Source organism: Hyposmocoma kahamanoa, unplaced genomic scaffold (assembly GCF_003589595.1).
Source record: "Hyposmocoma kahamanoa isolate Upper Pololo Valley unplaced genomic scaffold, ASM358959v1 114, whole genome shotgun sequence".
Lineage (NCBI taxonomy): Eukaryota > Metazoa > Arthropoda > Insecta > Lepidoptera > Cosmopterigidae > Hyposmocoma > Hyposmocoma kahamanoa.
The window spans coordinates 2,249,408-2,277,269 of NW_020653383.1; the positions used below are offsets into that span (position 1 = coordinate 2,249,408).

The following is a 27,862-nucleotide window of genomic DNA, read 5'->3' on the forward strand; positions in this document are numbered from 1 at the left end:
CTATGAATACACATTTATGGTGACACAAAAGAAGTCAGCTTACATTAGGATCGATCTCATCGAAATTTTATAGCGTCGTCCAAGCGTAGATACTTTTGTGTTTTGTGTCGGATACAAGCAACCGGCAACTAGTCCATACTCATACAATGCATATGAAACTGCTGTTTCCAGTTCCTCCCATTGGAAAAGTGTCCGATGTAAGAAAGTAGAAACTGCAGCAGACATCGTTGATTAGCCTGTAAGTATGAACGGCAATGACGTTTGCATCGACATATAATTTTAGTAGCAGTAGAGCTCCTAGTAAAAGAGTTCATCCAGGGAAGCACTACCACCTTAACTATTTCTGCCGCCAAGCAGAAATGTGGACATTACTGCGTTCGGGTTTCAAAGGGTAAGGGTGCTGGTGAAATTACAGGCACATGGAACTTGTCATTATGTTTCAGGGTGTCGGGCACAGTGGTAGTGCCTCTCAGATCTTTGTAATTTAAGGATCTGAGTGACACTGCAACTGTTAGGGACAGACGTGACGCTTACCACCAGACACACGACTTGTTTGTCCCGTCACTTAGTATTATAAATAATAATGAGCACACCAAGCAAAGTAAGTATTTCTTCATCGACATCACCGACGGAACTCTCAGGAATTTAAGCTTGGAATGTTGCCTGTGTCCAACTGCGACTGTGTTCGATTGCTTTTACCAGACACAGATAACCACGCTGTCCTAGGATGGTGTTGGCAAAAGTGTCTATATTTGCACAGCGCCTTAGGGGTGATTGTACTCATCAATCCAAATCATCAATCAAAATAGGGGAATCGTTTGATTGTGAAAAAAATCAGCTGCTGAATCAGATGTCGTCGAAATTGCCAAAATATCAAAAGTCATTTTTAAAATTCCAGGTGAATCTATGAAAAACATACTTGGACTCTCCTATGAGCAAATACAGGCACGACAAAATACCACGGGAATACTGGAAGCCCTTAATCTCGATGAAGTAACAGCGAATGGCAACGTTAAGTACAATCTGACACCGCACAGAATAAACAGAGTGGTTAAAGGCGCGGAGACAATAGTAATATTGATCCATGGATTCTTGGAAAGTTCGGATGGTTCCATGGTAAGTAAAGGTAGATGAAGATATTATTTTCTTAGAATATTATTGGCCACACATCAAATTGATCTGATGATGATGATGACCTTGAAATTGACTGTGAAAGTCATTAGAAGTTTCGATATTTTTATGAACGTTTTTCACGATAAGAATAAAGGAAACAATATGGAGAGAAAACATTTGCTTGTAAAAGATCGCATGTATCTTTATTGGTGGTAAGTAATAATATTGTTAGAATGAGATTAATGTATACAATATACATAATTGACTGAATGAATTTAACTGAGATTGAAAGTACCTACGCAAAATGTATAACAATCCATTCATCAAAAAGGAATTCACTGAATATTTAATTGTAGGTAAGCGCTGTTGGGCCTACGCTATTGAAAAAGCCGAGATATAAAATCCTCGCATTAGACGGGAGCAAAGTGATCGGCATCGAGTACCTAAGATCATCTACATACGCCAGGTTTAGCGGCGAAAAGTTGGGATCCTTCTTGGCTGACATGATCAATGGTTAGTATCTACATAGCTTTACATCGTGTTTCAATGAATTAATAAAGAAATTCTCTGTTCTTAATTTCTTCCGGGACAACAACGTTTCAAAGAAAAGGTCAGCCATTTCAAATACCTATTGGACATTTTATTATAAGAAAGTAACAAACACCCGACAGTAATGACGATCAAACAGTTTAGGCGGACACTCAAACTGGGGTCCCTATATTAATCCCTGACTGACCTTGAGTTGTTCCCTCGAAAGATGTGTCGGTCGCTGTTGTTTATGCGTATGCCCAGGTGTTAAGGGGTAGTCGCGCCGCCCACTCTGGTCTCTCACAGACAGATGAGATGCTAAGATGATTTTCCGTAAAGCTGATTTTCCGTATTGCCGTTGGACAACTGCTACGGTGATATCGCGTCAAAAACGAACGTTCGCTAGCGCGGCGTAGTTGCAACAGGGCCCGTCAAAACGGGGAATATCCTACTCTCAAATCAGTGCATTTTTTAGGATAGGAATAGAGAGGAGGTGAGTAGATCATTTGTGCATTTGCGAAGATGCCTACGTATCAAATCTGACACTTACGTATCCTACTATAATGTAATAAGGAAACTGTGTTGGCAGGTTATTATAAACGTACTTCTCTCAATAATGGTTCCCTATATACAATATTGAACAAACAGCCACAGGCAGTTAATGCATACAGAGTTCCTGAGTAGCTAACACGCGACATGGTCATGTGGAGCGGTCAGTGCGAAAAGCAGCTTTTTTATAATAATTCTGTTAAGATACCAAGTGACGGGAGAAACAAGTCGTACACTTCGTGATAAGCGACATGTCTGTCCACAGCAGTTTTAAAGCTTCAAATCTCAAAGATCGGCACTGTCACTGCGCCTGTCACCCTTAGACATAAGTTGACAAGTCCCACGTGCCTGTAATTTATCTTACAAAACCGGAACGCAGTAATGCTCACATTACTGCCTGACGGCAAAAATAGCTAAAGTGGCAAGTACTTCCTTAGATGAACTCTCACATAAGGAGCTCTACTGCTACTAAAAGAACTACCCAGAACACCCCAACCAGAACCAATGTAGAAAAGTTCATTTCCCAAATAGATCCTACCGGGAATCGAAGCCGGAACCTTCACATCTAATACCCACAATGCAAACCGCTGGGCCACTATGGTCGTTAAATTTCATAAAAATATTTCGTCAGATTTTATAAAATTGGTTTCAGATGGTCAAGATCCTGCAAGTATAGTGTTGGTGGGCCACAGTCTAGGAAGTCACATAGCAGGAGTGGCTGGGAAGCAAGTGAAGCGGTTGACAGGCCGTCAGATTGGTCGCATAACCGCTCTTGATCCAGCGGGACCTTGTTTCGGCGGCAGTGTCGACGGAAGAATAGACCGAGGAGATGCTGACTACGTCGAAGTCATTCATACCAACGGCGGCGCTTTAGGCTTCAAAGAGCCCGTAGGTAAACGGATGCCTTTGGTTTTACTTTAGGTTTACAGTAGTTATTTCTGATTCAAGGTTGTTGTTTAACGCGAGTGCTTGTATTGAAAACCTGAGCAAGCAAAGGATTTCGAGATTGAATCACGAGCGAAGCGAATAGTTCAAAAATAGAATCTCAGCGAAAAACACGCAGTCTATCGTCAAGTTCGAATTTTAAAAACCTTAAACCTTAAAACGTTTTTGCGTCCAGATTTCTAATGAGAAAGAAAGCCTTTCCGAGCTAGTGAGGTGAAAATATAATCGTGAGCTATAGTGGGTGGGTATACATAGGGCGCACTATAAGCTTCCGGAACTGGCCACTTATATAAACAATATTTAAAAAGTAATTACAACAAATTTGAAAATTGAACTCTTGGGCTGTAGAATTGGGCTGTACAGTTTGTTTCATCTGACTGTCACTTGTTTTTACATTGTGGCGTCATTTTAGAAATTGGTAGTCTACATCACTATGGATTTAACTCGTGAAAATTTTCGTAGTATGATTGTCTACGACTTTAAGTGTAAATTAACAGCTCAGCGGAGCTTCGCTCGGCTTTAAACTGCTTTTGGCGATGAAGCACCATGCAAGACGACTATTTATAGCTGGTTCGCAGAATTCAAACGCGATCGTGTGAATCTGAGTGACGAATTTCGTGATGATCGCCCGTTCACTGCTGTGAACAACAAAAACATCGAAGCTGTGCGCCGTATGATCAAAACAGACAGGCATGTGACATACTATGAAATTTGGGCATCTTTAGGCATGAGTCAAATACAATCAATACTACACAAACATTTGGGTGTGAAAAAGCTGTGCTCTCGGTAGATCCCATACAATTTGACTAAGGCTCAAAAAACGGATCGCGTCACTTGGTGCAATGCCATGCTTACCAGATTCAACGAAGGGGCGTCAAATTTGGTGTGGGACATAGTGACAGATGACGAAACATGGATTTATAGTTACCATCCCAAAACAAGGCAGTAATCCATTCGTTTGCCGGAAGTTATTGACAAACTTCGTAAAAATAACCGTAAACGCCGTATTGTCTTGCACCACGATAATGCCAGTTCTCACACGACCAGACAGACAAAATGACTTTTTGAAGGTGAACAACGTTAACCTTATGAGCCATCCCGCATACAGTCCGGACCTGGCACTTTGTGACTTTTGTTTCCAAAAATTAAGAACCAGTTACGCGGTCAACGATTTTCATCACCTGAATAGGCTGTCGAAGAGTATAAAAAATATGTTTCAGAGAGATTGTCACGGAGGAGTGGCATAAATGTTTTCAAAATTGGTTCATTCGTATGAAAAAACGCATTTACGCTAACGGAGAACATTTCGAGAAACAATAAATTCATTTCTGACCATTTATAGTATTTTTTCTTATTCATTCCGGAAACTTTTAGTACGTCTCACATACGTACTCAATTGTCGAGCACAGATTAACATGTTTTTTTTTAATTAGCTTAACTGTGTGTTACTGTATGTTAAATAAACAGTACATCGCAATACTTAATGGGTATACACACAAACCAAACAAATTTTATTCCGTGATTACCTATACAGGTTGATAAAAATGTACTTGTTATTTTTATCCCACGAATCAGATTCTTTTTGACAAAATAAAATGTATTGAACAGATTGATAGCAAAAATTTTATGATTCGTGCAGTTCCCACACTAGGCAAGCCTGCATGCAGTAGCGATGCGCGATTGTGAATGATTTCGATATTCGACTCGTTAGTCTCGACTCGACTCGACTCGTTAACTAATCCTGTCATTCGAATGTCAAATTAGTGTACTAATTTTCGTATTCGAATGATCATTAATTACTAATTAGTAGTACTAATCCATAGATTCCATAGAGCATTTCTGCTTGTGATCACCTAGCCCTCTCTGACATAATGGTAAATACTGTAAATGTGACGGGGACAAGGATATTTTTGGTATGGACATGATGAATGAGGTGTTCTGATATAATAATCAATCGACTCGTGCTCCGACCGAATGGCATTGGTATTCGGTATTGTTAATCATTTGACTCGAGTCAAATGATTGTGCTTGGATTCGACTTAGGCGAATGATTTGCCCATTCGAATGATTAGTATTAGTAACATTCAAAGTCGCGCATCGCTAATCGGGAGGTCCCAAACAACCGATTTATATACAATACTTAACTTCTAAAATGAACATAAATACATACATAAATAATATTTAAAACAGTAAAACTAAGACATATTGGGTTGGTATATTATATATTATAAAGCTACAAGTTCTTGCTCACTGATAGAAATAAAATGCATACTTCCCGATATGGTGGAAAAAAGATATTTACACCATTGTACGCGCATAGGCTCCAAGGCAAAGAATTAAATATGAGAAGACCTGAATGTGGAAAATGTAAACGTCCTGCAAAAACTATAGTACATGGGTGTACAATACATTTTTGTGCATTGTTATGGAGAATTTCCGCGGGAAGTAAAAAATGTTCGAAATTCAATTAAACAAAATGGCCGTTGGATGGTTAAAAAAAACAAGATGGGGAATTCAAAATGGCGGCCGAAGAAAAACTTGCTTCGATCCGGCTGAAAATTGGTTTGCGTGGTCAGTGAGTGGTCAAAAGTTTCTTTTCGCCATTTTTTAATATGGCTGTCATATAAGCGCTTTTTCGTCAAAAGTGGCTGCCGAAACGGACTTGCTCTGATTCGGCTGAAAATTGGCATGAGGAGGCCTGTAGAAGTGCCGGATAATAATTTGTGGTCGAAATTGGTTTTTCGCCATTTTCAAATATGGCCGCCATAGAAGCGTTAGTTGGCGGCAGAAAAAAAAATGCAGGGCATCCCTTTGAAAATTGGCATGTGTAGGTATGATTGATAATAATTTGTGATCAAAAATGGTTTTACGCCATATGGCCATAATTCAACAACTAATAAAAATTAGCTCTAATTCAACTGAAAATCGAGATGTGGGGATCTCTATAGACGTTTGATAATAATTTGCGGTCGAAATTAAATTTTCGCGTTTTTTCAATATGGCTGCCATACAAACTTTTTTGGCGCTAGATAAAAATTTCTTCTAATTCGACTGAAAATGACATGGCAATCACAATTTGGGGTAAAAGTTTTGTTTCTGCCGTTTTTCGATATAGCCGTAATTTTTTATGTAAATGGCTATTGAAAAAACTTGCTTTGCTCGGACTGAAAATTAGCATGAAAAGATTGCTTGATAAGATTGTTTGATAATAATTAGTGGTCAAAATATATTTTTGCAATTTTCAAATATGGCCGCCATTAAAGAGCTATTTCAATTTTTTAAAACAAAGCCATAAGTGCCGAGACCGGAGGCCGAGGTCCGCGGAGGGTGAAACCCGAAGCGTCCGCCCGCCTTCAAATGGAGATAATATACGGAGACGTAATAGATTACGAGTACAAGATCCCACAATTGTAAAAATGTAAAGCATGCTTCCCGATGTAGTGGAAATGAGATACTTATTACAGCGTTGTTGTATCTCAACCGTTTCTATGTTAGATTTTATTTTCTTGAAAGATATGCCAAAGAGAAGTATTTAGGGGGGGAAAATGCCAAACTACTGCCAAATTTCCTGTACTATGTAGGTACTATGAATACCAAATTAACGATAACCCAGAACACTCAAACCAAAACCAACTTAGAAATGTTAGTTTCTTAAATTGGCATACATCGGGAATCGACCTCCTCACCAAGCGCCCACCTCGTAAACTGAAACCGACCACGCCCCGCAGGCCGAGCCCGACCCCACCGAAGGTGGGTCGTTATTAACATTATTGTAACATCTACAAAAGTGATAACTAATTAATTATAAACGTTGTATTAATAGATTTAGACATCAATTTTTAATTACTATATTTTTTAAATGAAGCGACTTACAATATAATAAAGAAATGGACTATAGTAGAGTACGCGCATTTGTGTGTCTACATATGTGAAGGTGTATATGTGTGAATGTGTGTATGTCTATGGAAATATCTGACAAATTTCTGCAAGAGTTTTCTTTTTTTTTGATAGTTTTTAGTTTTCTTTAAGTTTCATTTATTTTTCTAGGGAAGCCAAACGACAAGGCTAAAATAATTCATTTCGTTGTCGTTTTCAATTAAAATACAAATTGATAGAACTCTTGCAAAAAATGTCAACCTACTAGCATATTAAAATAGGCTAGGTTCAATGTAAACATTGAAGAAAAGGAAGAGAAAATATGTTTTACAATTTACTTTAGTACAATTTAACAAGTAGTATTTCTCAATTTAAAATCTGTAATTTGCCAAGAGCCCGTGCATATGGACAAATTCATATATTAAAGGTGATAATTTACCTTTAATGCAACGTTTCATATGCTTAGGAGGTAGTTTTTTAGAGAATCGTTTTCCCTTGTCACTCTGTAATAAGTTTTTCGCCGAACAATATCACCAATATTAAAGTCATACTTTTTACGACGAAGATTATAAGGACCACAATTCTAGAAATTGAATGAATGCGACTTTATTAAAGAACTTTGTACATTATCGAAATTTTCTCTAAGTTTACCGGTATTTTCCGCATATTCGTTGCTAGACGCAAAAATCTTCGGATTGGTTGATATCAAGATTGTGGGAACCACACGATACCAATTCTCTTCAGACGTGATTACTAATAGCAATATTGAGAGCAAATTGATTTTTTTGGGATATTCAGATCCCAAAATCTGTGACTGTCACTTTTACAAATGTTATATATTTACAATATGTAATGTAAAACATGTAAATGGTTTCGTCATATCAATCGAATAGCCCGCGAAAGCGGGAACAAACCAATTTAAATGTTATTCGACACATAATAACAACTAAAATCGTCTGCACGACCTTCACTCTTATACCGATGAATTTTCAATCCTATTACTGATGAAATCAAAATTCGTAAGTTCTAAGTGCACTTATGCACACGAAAATAATATTTTTTATTTTACCGTTCAACGTCGGTAGGTAATTCACAAACTTACCTTCGACAATTAGCCATATAGCAATATTGATAATTTACGATGACGATTAAACAGCTCAGCCGCAAATTTTGTCAACGTCCTCTCGTCTCAACGGAGCGATTTTGTGAAACAAATATATGCTTGAAGTTCCAGTGACATACGACAGGAGATGTTATCTATTGCGCATTAAAAATGTCGTAAGTTCCAAATTCGTTTTAGCGGAATAACTCTAAAACTAAAGGGATTAAAAAAATCCGTAACGACAGTAGTCGATCATGCATAAATATAATTAATTATCTAATGTTTGTCCTAATAACCCGTAGCATTTCGAGAATAAATCGGAAAAATGTGAAAATTAGATGTGTTTTCGTCATTTTTATCTATCGAGAAAACTTTATTGTTTTATGTTGCTGATTAACGTCTGTGCTTGAATGTATCATGTAGTTACTTGTACAATATTTTATTTTTAACTTTAAAGTGGATTTACCCCTCTAAAATCAAATCGAAGATTAGGAATTTTTCCTCTGCTCCCTCTTAAGGGTGCTGGTGAAATTACAGGCACTTGGGACTTGTCAACTTATGTATTTAGGGCACGGGCGCAGTGGCAGCGTTCATAAGATCTTTGCGATTTAAAGCTCTGAATGGAACTGCAACTGCTATGCATAGGCGTGTCGCTTACCACCGCCTGATGGTAAGCGACTACCGCCTGGTAATACTGAATACGACTGTGTTGCTCAATGTTAGGGGCCAAAACATGAAAATCAGAGATATACCCTGCCTTCGCGGCATTTCACGTCCAATTATTATAAGACCTTGTTCATTAGAAAACTCGATTATTTAATAGGACTGCATTCTAAAGTAAAAAGTCGAAATTTTTGAGTTGATACCCTGTGCATACAAGGCAACGATTTATGTACTAACCGTCGATTGTGTAATAGATTGGTGACAGAGACTTTTATCCGAACGGAGGAAGAGGACAGCCTGGCTGTGCTCTCGCCACCTGCGACCACAGTCGAGCCTGGCTGTACTACGCAGAAGCTATCGCCGAGCCGCATAATTTCCCAGGTAAGTTGATTCATACCAACAAATAGTTAGTTATTTATCCAGGCACTATTTAAGTTTGCATACTCCTTCGTCGACTTTCCATCAGGCGAGATGGAAATCAAATGCGCACTTTTATTTAATAAAAAAGGCACGCTATATTGCATTTTTATAAAGTTATTTTAATCCACCAAAAAAAAAGAGGAGGTTTTCAATTCGACTGTATTTTTTTTGTATGTAACGTAACATGTGTCGCGTGACATACGCGATAACTTCGACATTTGTGAACCGATTTTAATGTTTTTTTTTTTTTTGTTGGCAATAGGGTATCTCAGTAGTGGTTCCATTTCAATGTGAAGATATTCCACTTCTAAGGGTGAGATTATTAAAATGAAAAATGATACCCTGAGACGGGACGAACAATTCGTGCGCCTGGTGGTAAGCGACACGCCTACCCATAACAGTCGCAATGCCAATCAGATCTTCCCAAATTGCAAAGAAGCCCACTGCGCCCGTCACTTGTACACATCTGTTCACAAATTACGGTTATCGCGTAACATACATAAAAAAGACAGTCGAATTAAGAACCTCCTCTTTTTGAAGTCGGTTTAAAAAAGTTTAATTCCTAATGTGTCATAATCGTGAAAACCTAGAACCTCTTAAATATTTGTTTCTATTAAATTATTACATTTTGTTCAGGTCGCAGATGTGACAGTTGGGAGAAATTCAAAGAAGGAGGGTGCTCACGTAACGCTGTGGCATACATGGGAATGAGTTTTGTAAGCCTGACGACTACAACGAATCAGACTATCATCCCTGGAACCTATTTCTTTAGAACGGCAAGAGACACACCTTTCGGTTTGGGTTTACAGGGTATAAAACCTTGATTCTATTTGAAATAGCTAAAGGTACAACAAAAGTGGTTCATAATTAATTTATATAAACATAGCTAATTTCAAAACTGTCGTTACGTTATACGAAACGGGAAATTACACGAACACCAGCCAATTTTGTGTCAAATTTCGAAATAAATTTGTTCAACAATGCATATTGTTTGCTATATCCAAACCTTGCTGTACAGTTTTTTCCTTGGCAAACGAAAACAATCCATTTCGCAAATTGTAAAAGTAAAAACAAGCACAAATGGAACCCGTTAAAAGTTCTTCTAAAGCGAAAAGTAGTAAATTTACGAAAGGTTATATTTTTGTTTAATTTCCATGCACGAGGTCGACGCTGCACAATAGCTTGGTAAATTTCGCAATGTTGGTAAACTCACAAAGTTTTATTACCTTTACAGGCTTCTGCCACGAAATAGGTTGAAAACAATGCTTTAAAAATGTTCAGCTTTTGAGAGGTACACACGGCGACTTTAGCAACGATGCAAATGCGATGGAGCCGCTAAGTCTACCTATAAACACGCACGCGATTTTAAGCAGCGATGTAAGCGCGCGACTGCATCGATACAAACGCGCGATTGCATCGCTATACTTGGGATGTATAGGCGATTATATCGATGCAACAGCGCGTTTGTATCGATGCAATCGCGCGTTTATATCCATGCAATCGCCTATAACTAGCAAGTGTAGCGATGCAATCGCGCGTTTCACGAACTGCTGAAAATCGCCGTGTAACCACAATGTCGTCTGTGTTTGCCGTATAACCACTTCTTCGTTTTTTTCTTTATGATATCAAGTGATGGGACGAACAAGTTGTCCGCAGATGCAGTGTCGCTCAGAGCTTTAAAATCCTGCGATTTAATCATAAATAAATAAAGATCTAAGGGGCACCTTCACTGCGCCCGTCACCCTGAGACGTAAGTTGAACAGTCCCATGTGCAAATCATGAGATGCCAGATGTTTGAAATTTCACCAGTACCCTATAAATCTAAAACCACATTACCGCTTGGCTGCAGATAAGTAATGTGTGAGTAGAGTAAGGTGGCAATACTTCCCTTGACGAACTCTTTCACAAGGAGCTCCACTGCTACTAAACATAATGCCTTAATAAAACCACAAAATGGAATCGTGAAGTCATACATGCCCGACAGAGTTGCGGTGGCACCTATTAGACGTCGACGCCACGTCGTCGTTACAGTTGTCCTAAATTGGTTGCTTTATACCATTAACCATTATATTCAAAGTTAATTAATATAAGACCAACGCGGCTTCCTATTGTTCACATAATTATAATGCAAGTTTTCCATGCCAAGTACTAACAACGAGGAAACACATGCAGCACTCAATAAAATGAAAGGATAAGCTACTAGTCTTAAACTCGGAACGACAGGAGGTGAGCTCGGGCACGTTGGCCGAGTGTATAGTAAGTGGGTCTTCAATCGTTGCAATAGACCGGCTTCCTTTAGTCGTAGGGCGCTAAAAATAGAAAATAATAATCTCAGTACAGAGTACTAAAAATACCGACCTCAAAAGTCATTCATCCCCTAGTTTGCCACCCTCATAACTGGAATATTTTCTTCAAATTTAAATGGGATCACTGTTGAAGTACCCTCTTTCCAACAAAAATCATCAAAATCGGTTCACAAATGCTAGAGTTATCGAGTAACATACATACATACACAAAAAAACATACAGTCGAATTGAGAACCTCCTCCTTTTTTGAAGTCGGTTAAAAATAGAACTTATTGTTACACTTTGCAAGTTATAATAAGTAATTGTAAATACACATTGTTACATACCCAACTTTAAACTGTTCTATATAAGGAAATTCCTTGGATGTAAAGAAATATTTTTTAATATCAGTGTACATATCTACATGTATTAAATCGCATATTTCTTCATCGTCAAAATCTGAAAACACCAAATACTCTTGATACGGTTGTGATAGTGAAAAATAACACTTGGTCACCACTTAAATAATACTTGGTGGCATGGTATCAATTAAATGGTAAAAATTAAGAACATATTATTATTGATACAAGCAACATATGATGGTATAACAAAGACAAAAGAACAGTCATGTCGAAAACGGTTTTTTTTATAATATCTAGTGATGGGACGAACAAGTCGTGCGCCTGATGGTAATATGTTACCATTTTATAAATCTTGCAAAAAGATTGAGGGGGAAAATAAAAGAGTTTTAGAGACGAGTCCATGAAGACTTAACTACAACATCTATCAAATGATCGATCTACAGATTACTCACTCTGGAAGAAATAAAACGTGTTACCCCCAGAGTACAAAGAGAAATAAAAATGAAAATTAATAAAAACAAATCTCCTGGATACGACCTTATTTCTGGTGAAATTCTACATAATCTGAAAGCAGCAGTAAAACTTGAAAAGCAGTAGTAAAACTGACTATACTAATAAATGCTGCCTTTAGATTAGAATACGTTCCTGAATTGTGGAAAGTTGCAGAAGTAATAATGATCCCGAAACCACGTAAACTGCCTCATGATGTCACGTCTTACAGGCCTGTCTCATTATTACCCATGATGTCAAAATTATTTGAAAAGCTTCTACTCAAAGACTGAAACCAATTCTATATGAAAATAAACTTATACCAGATCACCAATTCGGTTTTAGAGAAAGTCACTCCACTATTGTTCAAGTACACAGAATAACCAATACCATAGAACAGGCAATGGAGGAAAAGAAAGTTTGCTCCGCAATCTTTTTAGATGTTGCACAAGCTTTTGATAAATTTTGGCACGAAGGTCTAATTCATAAGTTAAGAAATATACATACTTCCATATCAACGTGCAAATCTTCTGGAATCCTATTTAACCAGTAGGTATTTCAGAATTAGACAAGAAGACACATATTCAGAGCTAAAAGAAATAAAAGCTGGAGTACCACAAGGAAGTGTCTTGAGCCCCATTCTTTACCTTTTATATACAAACGATATACCCGAACCAATTGACAATATCATTGCTACTTTCACGGGTGACACAGCAATTAAGGCTGTAGGAAACAACCACAAGGAAGCGGTCAGTAAAGTTCAAAAGTCATTAACCAATTCCATGAGTGGATCAAGAAGCGGCGAATAAAGCTAAATGAAACTAAATCAGTGCACGTTGACTTCAGTTACAAAAAAAATTACTACTGTCCATTGTACATTGGAAACAAACAGGTACCCTTCGCAAATACCGCCAAATATCTCGGTATGACCCTCGACGTGAAGCTACGCTGAACGAAAGCTCACATCAAGAAGAAAAAAGAAGAATTAGACATACGTTTAAAAAAATGTATTGGCTATTTGGCAAATGCTCTTCACTATCTGTATGCAATAAAATTATTATTTAATTATTGTATAAACAGGTCCTTATGCCAGTGTAGACCTATGGTATCCAGCTGTGCCGCTAAAAGCAACACACAGACAATACAACACTTCCAAAATAAAATACTGAGGACAATTGTGGATGTTCCTTGGTATATACGAAATGAGGATCTGCATCGTGGTTTGGATATAGAGCCTGTTAATAAAGTGATAATAAAGTACGCCAAAGCTCACAAACATAGACATCATCATCACGTGAACATAGAGGCTACACACCTACTAAACAATACAAATATAGTGCGTAGACTACAAAGAACTAAACCTTTTGAGTTAGTGTAGTTAATTATAGTGAATAAAATAAATATTAGTGCCAGTGTTAATTAGACTATGAACACACAAACAAAGTGTCTTCCCCGTAACTAATATTAAAAGATATTTTGTCGATGGACAATTTCTTTATATAAGGTTACTTATTTTAGGAAATTATGTTAAATTAAAATTGCTTATTAGTCTTATAAAATGGCTAGATTGTAATTAGTGATAAGGTTTTGTTTTGCTTTATAACAAAAAGAAAATGTAATGAATGTATAGTACTACTATTTCCTTATTGTATCTCGACAATCTTCGAATTTCCGAATCTACTTGAGTGCAACTTATCAGATTTATCATCTGTAATAATTCGAATTCAGAATTACATACTTCTTTACTTTGTTTTGATTTCCACGTGAACTAATTATAGCACAGAAGTTTAAGGAGTACTTAACAAAATATTAAAGCGAGATATTTTAAGGCGAGCCTACATTTTAACAGGTGAGGTGTGGGAGACCGTCCTGCGCGTCCCGCAATCCGCGTGTTGAAAATTAATATGAACAAAATAAGAGCAAGCGGAAAATATATTACACAGATCTGACATCGAGAAGCGCCCGATGGCGACTGACATGGCAGCGAGCAGCGCGGCGAATTGTTAAACCATTGGGCCATTAACAAATTTTTTGGGATAAATGTGAATTTAATAACTTTTGGGATTTCAGTTGAAAACCAAAATTCAGCAGGTTCTCTGTAGTAAAGTAAAAAAAAATATCTCCATACAAAAATTATGTGCAAAGTTAGACATTTTATTCTGAAATCATTCGTTTTAGACTTTTATTTTAGTCTGTTTCAGGATATTGTACGATATTATATGATCGGGTAAAGTACTTCCAATAGGAACAAATTAGCCATTGACTTACAAATAAATGGACGACGGGTCTAATACAAAAACCACGAAAAAAATGTCCCAAGTCAACCTATTCGAAATTTAAATTGTTATGTCATCGCAGTATCGCGCTGTCCGTAGAACAAATGAAGACTAAAGCGGAGTGTCGCGCTCTGTATACGATTTTAGCGCCTTACAAGTGCGGACACTTTTTAGCGCGGACCCGACGTCCATATAATTGGAAGTCAATGAAATTAGCACATTCTTTAGACAATATCCTTATTCGTATATTTTAAGTAAGACCGTTATTTGATAGTAAATACCTAAATCATTTTATCTAGCAACACAATTTTTCCCGCTTCTTCTCTGGTGAGCGAAGAGATGTATCTAGTAGCTAGCAGCTACTCCGTAGATACAGGGACGCCCTGTATACTAAAGTCTGTTCCAATCCATTTTCAACAAAAAGTAAACAAAACTATTTGGTTAAAATTCTAAAGTAATCACTCAATAAATAGAATAAGTAAAGTCACGTATATTTCGAATATTTCGACTTGATATCTCATAACTTTTTCCAACAATATTCATTTGAATAGCATCGTAAAATTGTATTTGGGAAATGGTAGTCCAAAAGTGAGGTTATTTTTCATCTATACATATATGACTTGTCTATGGTTGCATAGTGCTGTCCGAAAGAAAAAAAACATTCGGTTCATTTAATTAAAGTTTTTGTAATCGATTAGTAAATCGAATATTTCAATCGCACTCGGACGTTTAAGGATTTGAAGGAGGACTTAAAATTAAGATTTCGGATATTTTAAATATATGCTAGGTTATGTAGGGAAATCCGCTACTATAACTCAACTGAACAAATGTATTCATTCAATTAATTAATCGATTTGTAGTTGGCATTACAATTGGCCATCACTAAACCGTCTATCCGTCGGGTCAGTGACTTGTTAGTTTACATTTTGTTGAAAATGGATTGAAACGAAGTATACAAACTCGATTGAGAGCGTCCAGTCTGCACTAAATGCAAATGGGCAACTAATACTGATACATGACAGCCGAAACACCAAGTTTGTCGAGAGATATTAAGAACATAGTTTTCATCAACGTGTGAAATTGACAATTCGCATATGGCAGCGACAGCGTATTGAATTATGTCCTTTTTTAGAGAAACCCTCGTAGTTTATGGACTACGAGAGTATCTCTAAAGAAAGGCCATATCGAGACTATAATCGATATACTTATTTATATCTCTGCTGACGGGATATACACGGTTCGTCTTTGACTAATGATATGGAAATATAAGTGTAATTTAAGTTAATAATTTTAAGATTTTTTTTATAATACAAAGTTACGGGACTGTCAAGTCTTGCGCCTGGTGGTAAGCGACACGCCTGTTCATAGTAATTGCAGTGCCACTCAGAGCTTTAAATTGCAAAGATCTGAGGGACACTGCCACTGCGCTCCTCACATAAGTTGACAAGTCTCACGTGCCTGTAATTTCATCACCCATAGTCATCAAAACCGGAACGCAGTAATGCTCAAATTACTGCTTGGCGTTAGAAATAGGTGAGGTGGCAGTAATTCCAACCGAACTATTTCACAAAGAGCTCTACTGCTACGGAATCCGAAATAAGACAAAACATCTCTCAATGCGACTAAACAATCTGTTACTTACATCTACGAATAAATGGATATAATGTGATGTAATCTGAGAAAACGGCGAATCTGCCCGACATAATAGCTCCTAAAGCTGTGAGTATGTCCATTTTCACGGCCTCGGTAAACCGGCTTTGTAGCTTTTCTTCAAAATATGTATTATGTTTTGCAACTAACTGTAACAAAAGTCTTTATTTTATTATTATTTATTTTATTTTATTTTATTTAAAACGAAAAATATCGTATATTACAGTTTTTATTACATGTACAATAATATATATTAGGTTGCAATCGTACACCCATAGTGCATTATTAGTGATCTGCTATTATCAGTATTACATTGACAGGTTTCAGTTAATAGTCTACTGAAGCCGGACAATCAGTTCTACAAAAATCCAATTATAATAGCACACACCTTTCTAGATGATATCGAATACTCTACTAAAAACTTTAACTCTAGGTACAAATGTAAATCAGGCGTAAAGATACAACATTTAATATAGAACTTATGTTATCATTTTTGGTCAATTTTGTACCAAGAAAGGTTCGTATATTTATTTGGTAGAACTAATGAGGGACGGTGAACAAATCATCAACATTTTTTAATTATTTTTCACGTGAAACACTTTTTATTTCTGAACAAAATGGGAGACGCTAGTTCAATTTTTAAATCTGGCGGCCATCTATATTCGCCATCATTGACCGCCACGTTTCGGGTGGGAAGGTTATTTCATTATCATAATTTAAAATGGTATTCAAGAGCGTGGTAGCTTCTGTGGTTATTTCGTATTTTTGTGTTATTTATAAGCATGTAATAAAACATAACCGTAATAAAATGCACGAAAACTTTTATTACAAAATATTAAGAATTTATTTGTTCATAATCGAATTTTACCATTCAAGAGCACTACATCTGTTCATCGTCTTTACAAAGCCAAACTTTAACTTAATTTATGTTTGTTGAGCTACTGTTTGTTAGCTGTATCTTTGAGTGCTCGTTCGTGCCTGGATTGCATTTTTCTTAGACATGGCATCGAAACGAGACTACAAAGAAGTAGGTCACTAAAAGCGTTTGTAGATGTACCAGTTTTTTTATTAAACTATTTGGGATTTTAAGTACGTAATTGAAAATTTGAAAATCAACTTTCATTCATCATCATTCATGTTATCCGTTATGCTGTATGTTGAGTTACAGATTAATCCCTAACACGCCTGCAAAGGCTTACATAAAGAGCAATGTACAATTTTTCTTAGCCTTATTTTATAATTGATTATTTTGTGTACAGTCTTGCTTAAAGCAAATAAACATTTATTTATTATTAACATAAATTTATTATTTATTTATTCAAACAGTGTCTACTTTATCTAGATTGATAATGTCTTCACTAAAAAGGAAGTAAATTAATTTTGCTATTCCACAAAGCTAGTGAAGGTTAAATCGTGCAAAATATTTTGCCTCTCTTTCATACACATGTATATTGAAGTTTCTGTCTATTATATATATATATATATATATATATACACACACATGTATATTATGCCTGTGTTGAATAATTTTTCATGGAGTTATTTTTAAAAAATCGACACATGAGCGCCTTTCCATAATCAGAGGATTAAACGTAGGCTGGAATTCCACCACTATTCCACCACTATGTTGTGGATACTAAAAAGATTCTCACGAAGCGTTACGTTTCCACGTTAATATAGCGAACGGCTATGGAGTGGAATTCCTCGCCTGCAGGCTTATTCCCTAAACGCTATAACTTGGACCTTTTCAAACCGAGAGTGAAAAGGCATTATTTAGGAATACACACTCTATCGTGGACCCCATCATCACTTTCCATCAGGTGAGATGGAGGTCAAATGCAATCTTATTTTATTATAAACAAAAAAACTCTTCAATTACTTACTGCAGAATCCTCATCGAATGACATATTGTCAAGCACAGCCAACTCATAATGTCTCTCGACTAGAACCACCAGTGCCTTATCGCTGTCTCTGTCCTTCACCAGACAAGAGAGCAGGTTAGAAGTATAATAACAATGGACGAGATAGCCGAAGGTGATGAAGATGGTATACGCCATTCGACGAGACCAGAGCTTTGCTTTAATGTGTGGTACTGAAAAGTGAAAATACTATTAAACAAATTCAGGGATGGAAAATGAGAAGTTTGCCTGTTTGTGCTGCCATGAAATATAAATTTCACTATTTAATAATAAAAATAAAATAAAATAATAAGGCCACATCTGCAAAACAAAACTTTAAAGGAGAGAAGTTTAAAGATTAAATAGGAGAGTTATAAAACTCACATACATCCTGAATAATCTTTATTTCATAGGTAATCAATTTACACTTGAAATCGTCATACTGATTAACTCTAGGGCTCATTCGTAAGGCGGATTCCCCTGAGAAGAATGAGTAGGAAACTCTGGGGGTTGCTCTGTGTAAATATATATTTGAATTCCTTTTTCATTAGAATATTTAATGTAAACATCTTAGATCGAGAATAATAGAATACCTGAAAGCGCTAGACGCGTCACTACCACGGATTTTTATCATCCAAGTACGCAGAAGATGTATAATAAACCTTTAGTACAAAGTTTTTGTTTCACTACACTTTTAAACCTTGTGAATGGCAAATTTTTAAATATCAATAGGAATCTTATTATAGAAGCGTGTACATTGGCCCTTAAATAAATTTGAGACTTTATGAAGAGGACTATCAAGAACAGCTAGTTTATGTTTATTCCTCGTATGTTATGGCAGTCATTACTTTTCATAAAGAAATTAATATTTTTCTTAACATAAATAACATTTTCACAAATGTGACGTTAGTGTAAGAATGTTAATTTCTTTAAATTTATCTCTCAAAGACACTCTGGGGCCCAGATTGTAAATTGGTTATTATAAGTCATAAAGACTTTCGTGATAGAATCACAGTTGAAGTATGATGACAGCAGTGGCCCGTTACTGCCGCCTGGGGCTAACCTTAAGTTTCCTGCCCCTCTATTCTCACGATTATAAAAGTAGTTCATTTCGGCAGGCTCGGCGCGATTGTGTTTTTATATTCGCCTGCCGTCGCCAACTTTGTGTTATCTCCCCCACTGCACCCGCCATGCTACGTCATTGGATCACATGTGACTGTATTATACCAAAAGTATTTAAATCGTTACTCAAAAATTCGGCTGATTTTGTAACCAAATAGTCCACAGTCCAGAGCATCCCTTTTTTATATTTATAGCTACCGAGGCTCCTACCCTAGGACTCTTCAACGCCCACTGGAGGAGCGGTATCTCTTCAGATCATAGTTTCCCAAAGTGGTCCCACTTTGGGAAACTATGATCTGAAGTTTAAATCTCAAGGCGCGTACCACGAAAACCTGATCAACAGCATTTTTTAAACACAAGCACAAATAAACTTACCACGTTGACAGTACGCTCCAATGGCAAGCAGGAGTTCATAGAAAAAAGAACACTCTCTATTCGTATTTTGGGGAACGATCCTCCTTTCCAGGCCATTCAGTAGGTAGAACAATATGGAAATAAACAAACAGATGGCATAGAGAACGTTCCATACAGATCTTTGGAAAGGCAAGCTGTAGTAGCGGATGTTCGTTATATCATGATGTTGTCGGAGAATGAAACCGTAGCTGCAAACGAATACATAATAATAATAACCGTTATATAGTCCGCTGCTGCTGGCCACAAGCCTCCCAGAAGAAAGAAGGAAGGAGAAGATTTGGGTTGTAATTGTACAGTAAAATTTTTTTTTATAATACGTAGTGACGGTACGAACAAGTCGTGCACCTAGTGATAAGCGACACGCCTATCCATAACAGTTGCAGTGCCACTCAGAGCTTTAAATCGCAAAGATCTGAGGGGCACTGCCATTGCGCCCATACCGGAACGCAGTTATTCTCACATAACTGTTTGGCGGCAGAAATAAGTAAGGTGGCAGTACTTCCCTGGACGAAGTCTTTCACATGGAGCTGTACTGCTACTATTTCAATATTTAAGAAGTTTATTGCAGCATCAGACCAGGGTGACCATATTATAGTTATTTCATCGGATTCCAATATATACTAAATTTAAAGTCAATCGATGAGATCCCTACACTGATGGGCAATAATGCTGAATTATCTATAAAGAACAGAAGAACTAAAATATCCACCAAACACAGCTAAAAACCATCCTTATTAAATCAGCCGTTTGGGAGCTATGATACCACCGACAAATAGATACACAGACAAAGGCTTCACAGTTATAACTCCCCTCTGTTTGCGGCGGAGATTAAAAACGGTAAAGCCTCTATCGAACATGAATTGTTATCTGTGCTTTTAGCACGAGTTTACTAATTTTGTATGGCAAATTATACACCGGCCCTAGCGGCTACGAGCAGAAGTAACATTTTGTATACAAATATTTTACGCTGTTGATAGCGAGAACTGTCTCTGTAATCTCATGGTAGAAGCACTGATGTGCCACGTTATTCGACAGCGATGTCATGCTTATCTTAGTCACTGTGTATTTTGTAAACATCCAATATTACGTCGTTGTGACAAGATTTCTAGTGATATTAATATCACATCTCAGTCGTGACAGAGTAAGACGGTTATCTTAACATTTACATTGAAAATAATGAAAGGCGGATACACAAGCGCGATGCGTCGGTGCCGCCGCTATCACCGCTGTCTTACCTATTTACCTCACACATTTCGTAAGCCTAAGTAATATTTTATGTACTTTAACTGAATACTTTTTCTTACAAATAAAACCCTTACCGTCGGTTTAAAATGGGAAAAATTGGATGCGAGTTCTCCAGAATTTGTAATGAAAGCAAGCGAGGTACGATGAAAACGTCTGCTTCATAGTTCGTAGAGCCATTAAGTGTTTTCAAGTTAACGTAAGTTACGCTGAAAATATAATTTAACATTATAATATCATTTCTTTTCAGTGCTGTCGTTACTTTTTTTACAATACCAAGTGGCGGGACGAACAAGTCCTGCGACTTGTGATAAGCGATACACCTGTCCAACACCGAGAGACCGCTTCAATTCTATAAATTCAACGTCAGTGCACCGCGAGTACACGGCTAGCGGTGGGCGTTCACACACATAAACCACGCTGCTACTTTTGTATTGAGTTACCATAATCAACTTATTATACTGTGCTCAAGATTGTTCGCTGTGAACGCAGAACGAGAATGTCCCGAGTTCGATTCCAGGTAGCGTCAATTTGGAAAATGACCTGAATAGGTTGTTTTGGGTATTTTGGGTAGCGTTCCGGAGTGGATTCCGTTGCAGCTCTAGTGTGCATAGTACAAAGAATTTCCTAGTTTGAGAAGGTGATTGAATTAGCTGTTTGGCACATCATTATTATTGTTACCGATATCTATTTTAGACTATCGCCTCTCTCATGGCCTACAAGATTAATTTTAAAATTTCAAATAGGAGAGGCAGTATTATTATTATTTTGGACATCTATTATCTATTTTTCGGAGTCAAGTTTGTACTTCTCTTACCGCCCGTGTTACATACAATTGTTTTGATCACTTTTGCGAAGAAATAAATACAGGTAAAATAAATATCGCTTGACAACCAACGATATCTATGTACTACACAACAATTAAGCATTTTGCATATGGCGAGTTATTGGTTTTTTTTTTCTTACAAACAGGTGGTCAGCTATTCTTCCATAGATAATACAACTCAAATTAAAATGTTGTAGAAGGCAAAAACGTATACAGCCATGATGACATATAAAATAAATCATTTCAAAATACTAAAAATACTGCAGAATTCAAATTTGTAAATAAATTTAGTAAAATATAAATGTTAAATTTTTTTCTATACTTCTTCTAGCTTATGCAGATTACATTCACATTTTTCGAGCATAAAAACTTTTTGCCTAATCTTGACGTTGAGAAGTACAGTGCAATTAAATTAAAAAATAAATCCATTACTGCCATAAAACGGTAATGTAATGAAAAAACCCGTGGGCGTAATTTTAAACATTACGTTCGACGTTGCCTGTATGTTACGACACTCTTTACGAGCTGTTCTTGGAATACATGTGTGGTCACCCAATTTGAAGTTTAGTATAAACACGTAAAAACAAAAAGGAAATTACTCACTTCAACTCGTACATATACAACAGCAAGCTGAATGTTCTACAGCCCATGTAATTAATCCTCATCAAAGGATCAGCTCTGGCCAACATATCATATGGTGTAAATTTACTACAGTCCATTGCTGTTGCTACCTTAAATGTGTCGTTCATTTTATATTCACCGTTTGTTGCACTGTAACACAAAACTCGTACGATTGTAATTAAATATTGGCCTACATCATATACGTTGCTCTGATCCCAAAGTAACTTAAGTACTTGTGTTATGGAAATCGGAAACAAAAGCGGTACCACAAACACTCAGACCCGAGACAATGTAGGAAAGTTAGTTCTACATTGACCCAGCCAGGGATCGAACCCGGGACCTCAGCAGTGGCACCATGAAAACCAGTGTACAAGCCGTAATTAGGATTAAACACCATAATTAGGTACCTACATTAAAGCAAGGAATAACTCAAAGAAATACAATATTCCGTGGCCGAGTGGCTTGCACACCGGTTTTCGATCCCCAGCCGGGTGAATGTACAAATCTAACTTTATAATATATATTTTTTTGTTTTTATTTATATTCAGGTTACAAAGATCCATAAATACATACTATATAGACTAATATACTTAATGACATAATAAAACAATAGTGACTAATTATTATTTGCACGTATTGTCTGCGAGGCATGACTCAACGTGGATGTCCGGTAGCCGGCCTCGGAAACTTCGGTATATGATACCCGACGCCAAAACTCATCCTTCATGAAGGCCGACCGATGTTGAGTTGGTACTCTCACCACAAATTAATTTAAATTCACATTGTGCCGAGACCCCAACTGCTCAACCATCAGGTAGCTGTGGCTTTCACTCGTGTATACTTCACAATATCCGCAGCCTTTGTGAAGTAATGAAATGAAGTGACACGTATGACAACGTCGTCGGTATCGCTGGACGCAGTAAATGATTACGGCCAGTCAGGGCGGTGCCACTTAAGGTTACGGCTGGTACCTATACTTCTTTATCCGTTCCACCTTTTTAAAACAATGTATAGCTTAGAAAAGTGTAATGGATTTTGTTTTGTAAACAATTATATAATTAATGTTTCGCCTTGCACTGTATAAAATATTTAAAAAACCCACAGATAAAATATTCAGAATTCATTATACTTTTGGTATAATTCTTAGTACCTTTTACCTGGGTACCTTTTTCAATTAAATCAATATCACAATTTAGAACTTTTAGTGCTCATGAAATGGGTGTCACGTGTGAAGTAGTGAAAATATTCGAAGCTCGTAAAAGCAACTTGTGAAGAGACGTCAAGTTCGTGAAATGCTTGGACCGCTTGTGCGTGTCATAATGGCCAAACGTTGCTTTATATATATAACATTGTTATTATTAGGTACATACAGGCTGAATTTTTGGCAAGTCTCCAATTAACTGTGTTGGACAGTTTAATTATGTGGACAACGAAACACATAACAATCAAACTAAAATGTTTAACATAGGATATGAAACTATTTTTCCGGATTTAAATCGCGTATATTTGTTTTTTCAAACAAACCGACATTTCGGGCCCTTTACAGGTCCCATGGTCACGGTTGACTGAGGTGGTACAGTCTTCAACCAGTTATGTCTAATATTAATGCAAACTACCCTATTTTTTCACTATAGTTACAATAGTTATTAATTAAATACCTTATTTTTAATTTTACAAAGAAAACATTCCAATTTACGCTACATTAAGTTTCTCAGTTCCTGAGACCCGTGAAATGTAACATCCCCTTACAGGATGCAAGAGTTTACAAGCTTGACTGTGAGTGCGGTCTCTCTTATATTGGACAAACAAAGCGAAGTATTTGTAAGAACATATAGCTGATGTCAAACACCGTCGCGTAAACAAGTCTGCAGTCTGCGAGCATGTCATGGATAAACCTACACATTCAAAGAAGTTTGACAAACCCCAGATCCTTGCAAAAGAAGTCCGTTATCTGCCCAGGATGATGCGAGAGGCCATTGAAATTAAAAAAAACATCCTAATTTCAACAGGGAAGATGGTATCTCCGTACCACCAGTTTGGGATCCAGTATTTCCTCTAATGAAAAATCCCAAACAGACATAAGACTGCAGTACTAATTAATATGTTTTAGTTTATTCTAATTTCTATTAATAATTAATAATAAATTAAACTTAATAAAAATTCATTCAATAAAATAATTTGTAAAACTTAATGTAGCGTAAATTGGAATGTTTTCTTTGTAAAATTAAAAATAAGGTATTTCATTAATAACTATTGTAACTATAGTAAAATAATAGGGTGGTTTGCATTAGTATTAGACATAACTGGTTGAAGACTGGTCCACCTCAGTCAACCGTGACCATGGGACCTGTAAAGGGCCCGACACGTCGGTTTGTTTGAAAAAACAAATATACGCGATTTAAATCCGGAAAAATAGTTTCATTTCCTATGTGTAACAATCGCGAAAACCTAAGAACTCGATAAAATGTTTAATATGATATTATAAAGTTCTGTACCAAATTGTAATCCTACTTATGTTGACATATCGTTGTAAAATAACAAGAATGATCAGCATACATACTGTTCATAATTTGTTACTAATTTACTTATTTACTTAATAGATAACACAAAAGTGACAAGAGAGTGGGTGAATAACACGTAAGAAAAAAAAACAATAGAAGGGCCTTACGCCTCGATTACTATCACAACCTCCGTCGCCAAAACTCACACTATCATGACGTGAAACACTATGAAATCTTGATAATGATTGGTCGTAGTTTTTAATTTAAAAAGATAACAAATCCTGGAATATTAATATCATTTAAATTGTACCATGTTGGCATATGGCGTTGAAAGTTGAATATAGTAGAATGTATTACTACCAGTTATGACGCTTTGATGTTACATTGAAATTACTTTCAATGTGCTGCCTTCCAGCGGCAACAGCTGAAAGACGACGAACGATTAACGTCCATTAACGTTCTCCAAAAAACATTCGATCGTTTTGCAGCGGTATAAGGTTTACTTTCATTCTTGTAACAGAAAATCTATTACGATAAACAGAAATGGAAAATTTATTAAAATCAAATAAAATAAAACTTAACGATGATGTAAAACAGCACCATAGATAATATTATAGGTTGGACTATCATTTTTGCACTCCAAAGTAGCAAATTAAGGCATTTTTTCCACGGTGTTCGAGGTTCTGCGCGAGATAATTAACACGACGCGACGGTGGGAGTGCCCCATAGATCTTTTTAATTGCAACTTTTGCTCTAAGTGACGTTGCAACTGGTATGGACAGGCGTGTCGCTTACCACCTTGTTCATCCCGTCACTTAGTCTCATAAAAAAAAAAGAATTCTGGATCTTATATCAAATATATCCAAATGAAAAACTCCGTCTCATATACCTATATCTCGACAGTAAGCACATCTCGACAGTTATAAAAGGAAGAATTAGTTGTAATTTATAAGACATGCTGTCTTTATAAAATCTTTTGCTCTATTCGCCCAGCATTTATGTCCTACAAATACCGGAAACGAGGAGCCGATGAGATAAAAAAAAACACTATAATATACTACTTACTACTAATTTTGACTAAGTAACGAAAAATTGTAGATTATATTGGGAGAACGTACTTATAACTTGTATAATATGCATAAGATTGACAACTATGGTTTCTGGAGTTTGGGAAACATTGACTATATAACTCTGCACAGCTTCAACTGAAATTAGAGTCAACATCCGTGTCAAAACAAATCTGCACAATATACTCTGCGATCAGAGTCACATTAAGGTTGCACAGCCAATTCCGAGACCAGAAACAAACAGAGACAACTAATCTGTGTAGTCTGCAGAACGTACACAGATCAGATTCAAACTAAGTTTAAACAGCCTACACATTAATCAAGTTCCCCGCCATACTGTAGAGAACTAAAAATAACTGAATCAGTTTAACAAAGATTTTCTTTCCAAAGATTTTATTAGTTTTAGTTTGTATGTTTAACTGTAAGTATTTCTGTATTTGTGTTTATAAATAAATGGTTACAATTACTATAAAATCAAAATCATCTTTTTTAAACGTACGATGTAGATCTCCGCTGAAACAATAAAACAAATTGAATAAAAAAAGAAAAAACAAGCATAACAAGAAGAAAAAAATAATTTTATCCACTAATCACTGTGTATTACAGTTTACGTATTAAAAAGGAAAATGTACTGCCTTGATATTCAACAACATAATATGTAAAAAAAAACAAACATGTTATTATTCGTCGAAACGAAAGCAGCTTTACATGGAACTGTTGTTCTAGCCCCGTGTACAAAATAATTATACGCAAACTAATTACGAAAAAGGCTTTGAATATTTTAAATTTAACCCTGTGTGAGTAAGCCTCAATATTCTGTTACTTATTGATATCAAAAGATTTCTAAGAAAATGTTCAATTGCATAACCATAGTTTATATCATGTATCCTATGAATTGTCTATCAAGTTTGAAATGTAGCTGTCTCACCCAACCAGTGGTTACACGTTAGTTTATTTGCCTGTCTGAATTTGGCTTGTAAAACTAAACCATAAACTTACTTTGGCTCAGCGATCCAAATATCTGCGGGCCTCCGAGATGATGCCACTTTCTTCGGTTCTGTGCAATCTCTCGCCAAATGAAAGCTTGTAATTCGCGCAGGTCCGCCTACACGGCGTCGCACATACCCTCAACCATAAAATCTTTGATATTTGTAAATTGCTAATTAATATTTAGGTTATTTAGAATAATATGTAGGACACTGTGTCCCTTAATTCAGTGTTCATATCGGCATTTCATATCACTAACCACTTACCTTATAAGTTACTCTTTTGTTTAATGGAGTCATGGTGACACACGAAGAGGTTATCTTTAGCATACTACACGCTTTACCCCACACTGCGCACAGTAGGCCCGAACTGATTATTCGTGATCCTAGTAACAATCTGTGAAATACGGATCTTTTTTATGAATAATAATCATATTCATGACAGTTTTATTCTTACGTAATCTCTTAAAAACTTCATAGTTTCAGAAAGAGAAAAAATTGTTTGGCTTTTTTGTATGGAGAAATAGTATGCATTTTACATAATATTATACATTTTAACATTGACTTACAATTATATGGACGTCGGGTCCGCGCTAAAAAGTGTCCGAACTTATAGGACGTTAAAATCGTATACAGGGCGTCATTCACGCTTTAGTCTTCGTTTGTTCGACTGACAGCGAAACAAGCAAAATTAGACAGTACTGCGATGACATTACAATTTAAATCAACGTTTTAGCTTTTTCATATTCCTTTACATGTTTAAATAGGTTGACTTGGGCCATTTTTTTGTGGTTTTTGTATTAGACCCGTCGTCCATTTATTTGTAAGTCAATGCATTTTAAGGAAAGAAAAACAAAGAAATACCTTAATGGATATTAATGCTATACAGTAAGTTCATAAACTTGCATTGGCTGGCACCGACTCCAA

The 27,862-nt window shown here is 36.4% G+C and overlaps 2 protein-coding genes across 2 annotated transcripts in view; one reads left to right on the top strand and one right to left on the bottom strand.

Moving 5' to 3' along the window:
• Positions 1-10,153, top strand: part of LOC113239659 (pancreatic lipase-related protein 2-like) — a 10,466-nt gene extending 313 nt beyond the window's left edge. Inside the window, exons 2-6 of the mRNA XM_026476736.1 lie at positions 899-1,116; positions 1,470-1,626; positions 2,843-3,078; positions 9,031-9,157; positions 9,833-10,153. Of these exons, the coding sequence (XP_026332521.1) occupies positions 899-1,116; positions 1,470-1,626; positions 2,843-3,078; positions 9,031-9,157; positions 9,833-10,020 (926 nt within the window). The 3' untranslated portion in view covers positions 10,021-10,153. The remainder of the gene's footprint in view (positions 1-898; positions 1,117-1,469; positions 1,627-2,842; positions 3,079-9,030; positions 9,158-9,832) is intronic.
• An 829-nt stretch (positions 10,154-10,982) lies between these two features.
• Positions 10,983-22,509, bottom strand: LOC113239210 (ionotropic receptor 75a-like). The gene is made up of 7 exons (XM_026476108.1): positions 22,364-22,509; positions 21,012-21,143; positions 19,654-19,880; positions 18,142-18,350; positions 16,251-16,407; positions 11,829-11,940; positions 10,983-11,505 (listed from the first exon to the last, which is right to left on the bottom strand). Exons 1-7 carry the CDS (start codon positions 22,507-22,509, stop codon positions 11,274-11,276), a joined length of 1,215 nt encoding a protein of 404 aa, XP_026331893.1. The 3' UTR covers positions 10,983-11,273.
• Positions 22,510-27,862: the final 5,353 nt, after the last annotated feature.

What these genes read in the sequence shown, in the direction of transcription:
- LOC113239210 (XM_026476108.1), bottom strand. Translation starts at nt 22,509, where the DNA reads ATGAACGACACATTTAAGGTAGCAACAGCAATGGACTGTAGTAAATTT. An exon ending in TTTCCCATTTTAAACCGACG is followed by an intron (nt 19,881 to 21,011) that starts GTAAGGGTTTTA and finishes ATTCGTTTGCAG; the next exon opens with CTACGGTTTCATTCTCCGAC. An exon ending in CATTCGATGAGGATTCTGCA is followed by an intron (nt 16,408 to 18,141) that starts GTAAGTAATTGA and finishes CTTTTGTTACAG; the next exon opens with TTAGTTGCAAAACATAATAC.